Below are 9,154 nucleotides of genomic sequence, written 5' to 3' on the forward strand. Positions count from 1 at the left end.
TATTTCAAACTTCGAGCTAATTATCATGACTAGAAAGTTCAAATTCCATGTACAACTACAGTTGATATAAAAGATTAATACATTGGATTTTGGAAGCCTCTACAACTGTAATGCAAACCACAATTAGGGCCATATCAGCCACCCCACTATTTTAGGCAATGCCCGCCCCCATTTTCCATTTAACATATATTGTCTATTTGTCCACGTATCAAATGTAGTTTGTTGACACATGATTTTTGTGTTGCTTTGGTTATCAAACACTAAAAAATACAACTCATTCTCTTCCTTGGCAGTTAAAATTGTCTTCCCTGTGGCAAGGTCAGAAAAGCACAATAAGTTGAAAAAAATGTTACTGAATAACAAAAATAAGACTATTAATTAATTAAGGAACATGTAAAACATCTTCAATATGATAAATGAGTCCAAAATTATATTCTCAAAGCCACTTAGAGGTATACCCTGACCATTCGCGACTGTAGTAAGTTATTCTTTATTTCTTTTATCATATGAGTCGAAGGACACACTAAAAGGTGTCATATGATCAGTTGCACCCGAATCAAGGATCCAAATACCTTAAGACACATGACCAATAGTATTGAGGCAAATCTTACCTTTTATGGACAAAGTACATGATCCACAGGGCTTACTCATTGATACATACATTGCTTTCAAAGGAATAATTTTTACTTCAGACATCCCATAGAACCCAACTAGGAGTCTCTGGTAACCTTTTCCGAGACGACGACGGCATATGGGTCACACGAGAAAAAAGGAGCATGGGTGGGTGTGCGGCGACACGTGATGGCTCCTCTCACAGAGCGCATTCCTGCGTTGTGGTCGCTGGTGTCGAGCGCATCTTTCTACCTTATCAACGACCCCAACCGGCGATTGCGGCGGTGGTCAAACAGCAGCGACGACGCGACTGTGCAGCAGAATGAAGCCCCAAGATCAGAACTGATGGTTCAGGTTTGATGACTGGACTCAGACAGGTACGTCCCCCCATGATCAGGTGATGCCTGGTAGATAGCCAAATGATCATGAGAGGTGGAGAGCAATAGATGCTTAGTCGTGTGACCATTTATTTGAGGGAGTTTGTTGGGTACAAACAAAGTCCCACATCAGATAAAAAGAAAAGTTATCTCCATTGGTAAGAGACCTTTTGGAGTGGTACCAAAAGCAAATCTGTGAGAGCTTGGCCCAAAGCGGACAATGTCTTACCAATGTGGAGATCTATGTGTGACTCGAACCTCTCCAACAGCTCACCTTACAAACCGGTTTTGTGGGGTTGAGTTAGGCTTAAAGTCCACTTCTAACAAAATATTTCTATGTGATTATAACAATTTATTTGTTTTATGATAGTGGAACGTTAATCTTTATTTGGGATTAACAATTAAACGTAGGATCCTTGTGAACTGAACCAGTATAAAATTATTTGTGCAATTTTCTCTCTTCCCCTACTCTTTATATTTGTTTAAATTATCCGCTAAGAAAGTTTATTTTGAGAGAAAATTATAAAAGGCACAAGTTTGCGATAAGAAACCAATTCACCCCCCTCTTGGTTTATTGTTCACGCTAATCATTTTGTTGCACCGCTTTGACATATATGTGTACCTTCTATACTTTTCTTCATAAAAGACGCACTTTAAAGAGTTTCTAGCTTTTGAGTTAAGAAGGTACCTTTGTTTCTGGTCATCTGACTATAAGCTTCTTACCATGGGCTCTCTTTCTCTCTCTAGGGGTATATAGTTGTCATTTTCAACAACATCCCACATATCAATGTGGCGGGATTCAAATAATGTTATCATTCTTTGTTTCCAATAATCAAACTTTTCCCCCTGGATAGAGGAGAGCGATTGATGGTGAATACTTTGTTTTCCATAAGGATTTCGATCGTTCCTCTAGTTCAACGATGAACTAACCCCAAGAGCTTAGCTATGATACCAACTGAAATAACAAGCAAACTCTAAAAAAGAGAGGGGGTGGTTTGAATAGAGTTTGAAAACTTTTCGCAATTAGTTATAGACGTTGTTTTCATTGGTTAAATAGTCTATAGACGACAGTGTTGAACACTTAAGGATTTTTTTTAAAGTGTTTAGAAACACAACAAAGGATAGAAGAGATAAAAGCTTGTTTTTATACTAGTTCACTCAAGTTGAGTTATGTCAAATTGTCCTTTAAGCACTCTTAAAGGGTTCCACTAACTTTAACAAGTTAATACAAGTTTCACCACTAATGGTTTTATAAAAGCCCAATTGGCTAAAACCATTTAATCCCCATGATTTAAACAAACCAAGTGTTTTAAATCCCTCTTGATTATCCAAAAGCAAAAAAGTGTTTTTAAAATAAGTATAGATGAAATGCTCTCTTATAAAGGATATTAATCAATACAGAGTAAATCAGAAAGGACGTTTTACAAAGATATTTTCTAGAGGCTAGATGATGCACTACCAAAGACAGAGAATTTTGGCAGCATAAAAATATGTGCAATTAATTCATTTCTTGATTCTTGTTACTTGTGTTCTCTTCTTCATGCGGTATTCTTTTTATAGTTAACTTCGAAAAAGATTTGTTACTCTGAAGCATTGATTTTGGTAAATTTGTTGTAGCCTTTTGTACATTGTCAGATCCTATTTTGCTTGTGCAGAGAAACTATGTTGTTGTACGAATTAGTCAGACAAAAGGTATTGAAGAAAGATTCTTAGAATGCCTTTGTATTTCTTAACATTCTTCTTAATCAACACAAAACTTTTGAATAAAGCATTTGTCCTTGAAGGATCTGCATAAATAAAGAGAAACTACACAATAGACAAAACGTACTTCTCGTACATTGGATTTGAAATGTTAGATATCTATTATAGCGTTTAGTCTATTCTTTGTACTATAGCGTTTAGCATGGTTAGCTCTCTATATCTTTTAGGATAATGTATTGTGTTTAGTATATTTTGTTCTATTTATCATTTAGGATATTGTTTAGAAAGTTATCCTAGACAGTCTTTTGATAGATACTATTTTGTTAAATGATTTTGTTAAACTTCAAAGCATAGGGTTTCATACTTAGATGTATCTATTACCTGCAAGTACTAACTATTTACAATAAATTTTATCTATGGATATTCACATACATAGATATTTTTACTATCTTTAAAACACAATATATGGTACGAAGACTTGTGTCAATTTTGATCGATTTCTCCTCAGATATGAGATTTTCAAGCTCAATTTCCATTTCAGTAGCATTCTCATAATAGACACAATTATTAGTCGAATAACCATAACTATTGTGATACTTATAATTTTTCTACCTTTTATTTACTCTATAATGGGAATTTATAATCACTTAGTTTAGCTTATGTTTTAGCAAAATACTAAAAAACTTATCAACTTTATCTACATTGAACAATATTTTCAAATAGAAATTTTGTCATTCACTTCCCCTTGTTGTAACAACTTGCATGTTATTTTCATATAACACGACTCTATTTTCGCCCATCACTTAAGTTTTTGTTATCAATTAAGTCTTCCAAATACACTATTTTTTTAACTGTCCTTTCAAATTTTTGAAATCCCTATTTTTTAATTTTATTTGCTTGGTTCTCCCAACTTTTTTTGCTAGTTGTGTCACATATCTCAATGGTAAGTTCAATAATTTCGTTCTTGTTGAGAACTATAATTTCATTGTTTCCATATGAACTCGCTCATGCTTAGAGATAATAATAACATCTCACTTTTAAATTTCTAATTTGTTTAAGTAACTATTAATAAATATTTTTATTATTATTATTTGCTTGACATTCATTGATCCATGAAACTAACTCGAGTTTCCGTCAACAAAATTACTCATGAAAATTTCTTTCCAACAATACCCATATGGATATCAAATCTGGGGATAATGTCGTGAACCATATAAAAACATTTTTTGTTAGTTAACTAGGAAAGTACTTTATCTTAAGGTTGCCATTCATGGAAATATATACACGTTCTATTTAGTATGGAGCTATATATTCGACCTTGGATTCTTCCATTTCTTCAGAAAAAATCGTAAATATGGAAATATCCCCTTGGTGATTTTGTTCTCAGTACTACCTTTGATGGTCCATTTTAAGTTTCCACATTTGAGTCGTATGTTGTTGTTTTGATTTAAATAATTTAGGTTATACCATTGACCCACATTACTTCCTAATTGACTTTCATGTTCCGTTTCAAAATGTGTAATCAGTGTAGTTTTTCTGAGTTATTGAGTAATTCGGTGTACTTTTTCTAAGTTCCAAATTGCACAATCTCTGAAAAGAACTTTAAATTGAAGAGAAAAATAGAGATTTTTAATATTTATATAGATGCAGAAGAAATACATGGAGATGAAAAAAGAATTTCCCGTAATTCATTTGTAAATTGTATGAAATTTAGTAAATGTAATCTTCTAAGTAATAAACCCTAATCTATTAATTAGATTATGCAATATTAATAACTTGTAGAGTACATCCTTACTTTCGTTCCATTGATAAGACTGGTTTAGTCCTTGAAGAAAGTGAATACTTGGGAATGATACGCTATTTTGCTATCACGGAACAGTGTAATTAAATATGACTTTAAAGCACACAAGTGGAATCACACACTGGTCAATCAGAACAAAATGTGGTTAAACTCGCAAGGCTAATGGATAACGTGGCCAACAAAAAGGGAGGGAATTTGGAAGAAAGCATGATATGGAACCATGATGTTGAGGAATGGCCAATGTCTTGCCAGTGATAAGTCCTACCTACTTAATGCAACTTCTAGTAAGGGTCCACATTCATTAATGCAAGAGTGAATCAAAGTAGGACTTATTTATACTTTCATTCAATCAGAAATCATTATACATAGTTAGTTTATAGACTTGTGCAATAATTATTGTAAAGATCATATCAACAGTAATGTGATTGAAAACCTGTTTAATGTTGACAATGCATGAATATTAAACACAAAGAACTGGGTCAAAGTAAAATACTATAGGCAATTTGTAGATATGATGGTTTTTAAATTATAGTACTATGGAATGTGGCTAGAGGTGGTAAATGAACAAGATTATATACAAACGCATGCACCCAGCACAAGGAGAATATCTTGGTTACAATAAGGAAGAAAGTTTACAGAATCATGTCCAAGCTTTTACATTAAACCAGCAACTATATCTAGGACTGAGGTTGGCGTGGCAAGGTTGAAAAATGAAAAATCAATCATAGTTTTGAGAAGGGAAAACATGGAAAAAATTGCCTACATGTCGTGGCAAGTATTGATACAACAAAATTTACAACAAGATACCTTGATATCTATGGTGGTCTTGGGATCTAGCAAAGGAAATACGTTAAGCTAGACTGAGGCCAAGATCCAGAACATCACATGCGATGACATTGCTGTAAGAACCCAGGTGACAAAAGCCATGGCTACAGAAATCTGATACTTGTTGCATGTAAGACGCTTAGTAGTCGCACACATATTAAGGTCCCTTGAGTATAATACTACAACTCCCGCTGACGAGCATGCAGCTGCCAGTGATAAAGTTGCTGTTACCTGCATTTCATAAATCACTATATGACCCACCAGCTTATCACATCAAGTTTCAATCAGAATATTAAAACAAAGTGGCCATAGACAAGGGAAATATTGATTCCAATCTCATTATTATTAAAAAAAAAAAAACAGAAATCGAAGGCCAGACTTGTCTATAAGGTTTTAGTTTTTCACCTGCCCCATTAGATAAATCAAATAGAGCAACACTATTTTGTATTGCTACATGGTTGACAAATGAGCAAATGATGTTCAATTGAAGTTTGGCCACTCTTTAACAAGCATATTATGTTTACAAACCTGACCGAGACATGAAGCTGCAATTGACACATACTGACTAGTTTATACGTTGCAGCTTAAATAGGATCTCACAACTCGAAGTCACACTAACATTCACAATTCAAAAATAATTAACTCCATGTATTTCTAACGGTCTAAGTTTTTGGTAATACGAACCATAGAAGTTGAATTCATGTTCAATGTCTAGGCATGCTCGTGTCTGAATTTATTTTTCTACACAAAAATAAAAAGATGAGGAGAGTGGTATTACCCAATCGCCTACAACAAACAGGCTGACAAGAATTGGATTTTGCACGTCTCTCTTTCTCCTCAAGGCATAAATATCAAGACATGCAAGTCCAAAGCTCCAAAGAAATTGAAGTCCCATTGATGCAATTAAATAGCTGAAAGTGCAAGGAAGTGCCACTGAATTATGCTTAAAAGAAAATATGACAATCTATAGACAAAAACAAAAACAGCTATCGCTTTCAATTTAATATACTTAATAGACAAATAAAAAGAAAATTACATTAAGTAGTATACTTTTAACCGGTAGATAATGTTATCTCAGAATCCAGTGCATTGGACTTAAACACTCAAGTTGCTCAATTTCAAAACAATCAACAAAGCATATATATATAAAAACCATCACTATATCAGTAGGATTTGGAACAAGACAAAAAATATACAGCTAATTTCTAGGGAAAATCAGAGTATGTTAAGGTTTATTGAGTATTTGGTCACTGTTAGTTTTGGTTTATATGTTATGATAGGTGAGCCTAGGTACAACAGAAGATGTACCTTGGTGATTAATTGGTGATGGATTGGAATACGAAAACCATCACTTCGCGGATGTTATATATTATGTTATGCCTTTAGAGGAGCCTTTAGAGGCTAGGGTACATTAGTTATATATTATGTTATGCCTTAAATGAAAAAATAAAAGAACTAGAAAAACTAAGCTGGACTCAAATTGGAGCCCAACAAACCTTAAAGGAAAAAACACAGAAATATTTTAGGCCACATGGCTCAGTTCACCTCAAACCCTAACTCCTTGAGCAGCCAGCTAAGAATCTCTCCTAGAAAATGAAAAGATGGTTTCAGTTTCGCCAGAGATCACAAATCGAGGAGTGGGTGGTTGGAGCAAGTAAAAGGGAGGTTGCAATGGCTGTCCACTAATGGTGTGTAGTGGTGAAAAGTCATTTGCACCTTCCTTGACGCCAAAACCACACTACAGCAACGTTTTGAGTTGTGTTTCATCTAAATTCACAAGCACACACTGCAAATCACTGCTAAGGTGGCTTGATTAACTTCATAGTAATTTGGTGTATTTTGAAACATTAAAAATGGGACTCATTTCTTGCATTTGGAATTTTAAAAAATATGAACTGACTGACTTCATTAGTGAAATTCAATGAATTTTATTCATTCTTGTTAAAAGTATATAAGGGGGTGCAAACTTCAACTTACAAGTCAGTTTTATGAGATTAAGTTAAGCTTAAAGTCCATTTTTTAACATGGCATCAGAGCTAGGTTACAGCCTATCCTGACGATATTTCTAGTTTGTTGAGCGTATTGTTCCATCCGCTATCGGGCCGCTATCGAACCACTCATTAATGTCTAGTCTCACGCTCAAGATGTATATACCTCGGTGTGAGGGAGGTGTGTTGGAAGTCCCACATCAACTAAAGATAAGATCAATTTAAAGTATATAAGTGAGTGCAAATCTCACCTTACAAACCGATTTTATGGGATTGAGTTAGGCTTAAAATCCCCTTCTTAACAATTCTAATGTATAAATCCTACCAAATAAGTAGGATTTGACAGAATTTGATTTGATTAAATAAATAAACTACTTTAACCTTATTACTTTGCAGACTACCTCAAGTGAAATAATAAAATAAAACTATACCAATTAGGTTTTCAGAGTGAGGAGTTCCTAGCATAACATTTGATTTCAAATCAATTCAACTCTAGCCCTCTCTTAATAATTTCCAAAAAAAAGAAATTGATTTCTGAATCAAATTAACCGAAATCAAATAATAACAAATTTTAGTTTATTCTGAACACAACCTTAGTTAAGATCTTGTTCACTCAATTTTTAACTCTATCAACAGGCAACAAAAATTAATATGTTGTGTAGTTCTTATGGAGAAAATTTTAGCTTACAAAAATGGCTCATTAGCTGATATCTAAAGTATCATGGTAAAGTTTGTCTAATAAGTAATTTCCAGTTCATCTTCAACGAGTTTCAAGGCCAAATTTATGAAATATACTCAAAATTGAAATAGATTATTAAATAAATACCTAATTAAGTTGTCTACCGAAACATCAGCAAAATTTGAGAAGTAGAAGGTGCCATTGGTTATGTTATGTTCAAACTGAGAACTAAAAATTATGCAAACAATGCATCTCCTTTATACATTCTGACTGCTCAATTATTTTCCTGATTGTACACGAAGTCTAGCTTGTCTCACCCCCTTTTAAGCACACCATCAGCATCTTGCTAAAAATGAACCACCAAGTCCACATTGCAGTATACATCAAAATGAATATGAAAGTTTTCAATCCCGTAGGGAATTTTGCAACAGCCCATATTCAAGCTCATAAGCTTGAGCTTTTAGCTGGGGTTAATGCATCATCCTGATTAAATAAATTCACCTAGAACCTAGTAAAAAAAGAGGGATAATTTATAGAGCTATAAGCACACCCTAAACACACTTCGTTCAAGAGCCTCCATCTGAACTACATTTAGGTTGACTGAAGAAAACACCAAACACATCTTCACCCTTGTGCTCTTGTAATTCCATTACTGGTCCAGGCCATTTTACTCTCCTCCCTACATTAATTTGGCCTCAGGGAGATTTATGTTAATATCTTATGCGAAACATTCGGTAGGTTGGAAAAGTGGAAACTAGAAAATTCAGAATAAACAAACATCACTTTTTTTTTTTTCTTTTTCAATTAGGAAAAAACTAAAAACAAAATTGTAACTCCTCTTCTTCTTCACAGTTAAGAATTAGTTTGACAGCCCATAAATTTGGGGTAAACCACAATTAAAATAAAGCTTTTTCAAGCTAGTTTTCACATAAAGTTCACCCTTCAATTTTCTACGCTCATGTTCAACACGGCATCATCACATCCGTCAACTAAAAATTCCATTTTTCACTCACTCTATTTTGTTTGATACCCCCACCCTCAATCCCAAGTGGCATCATTGTCACTATATGTGATTCACAAATGCTAAACTTCAAATTTTCAAAATTCGGTCCACATCTACAATTTTAGCCATAACCTATAGGGTTTTAAAGTCTCCCTAACTATGGTGGCA

The 9,154-nt window shown here is 33.9% G+C and overlaps 1 protein-coding gene across 1 annotated transcript in view; it reads right to left on the reverse strand.

Annotated features, from left to right (window-relative positions):
- Positions 1-5,048: 5,048 nt before the first annotated feature.
- Positions 5,049-9,154, reverse strand: part of LOC106773003 (CASP-like protein 5B2) — a 5,401-nt gene continuing 1,295 nt past the window's right edge. The window contains exons 2-3 of the mRNA XM_014659663.2: positions 6,095-6,227; positions 5,049-5,547 (exon numbers count right to left, since the gene is read on the reverse strand). Of these exons, the coding sequence (XP_014515149.1) occupies positions 5,347-5,547; positions 6,095-6,227 (334 nt within the window). The 3' untranslated portion in view covers positions 5,049-5,346. The remainder of the gene's footprint in view (positions 5,548-6,094; positions 6,228-9,154) is intronic.

This window comes from Vigna radiata, chromosome 9, assembly GCF_000741045.1.
Source record: "Vigna radiata var. radiata cultivar VC1973A chromosome 9, Vradiata_ver6, whole genome shotgun sequence".
In the NCBI taxonomy this organism is placed as follows: domain Eukaryota; kingdom Viridiplantae; phylum Streptophyta; class Magnoliopsida; order Fabales; family Fabaceae; genus Vigna; species Vigna radiata.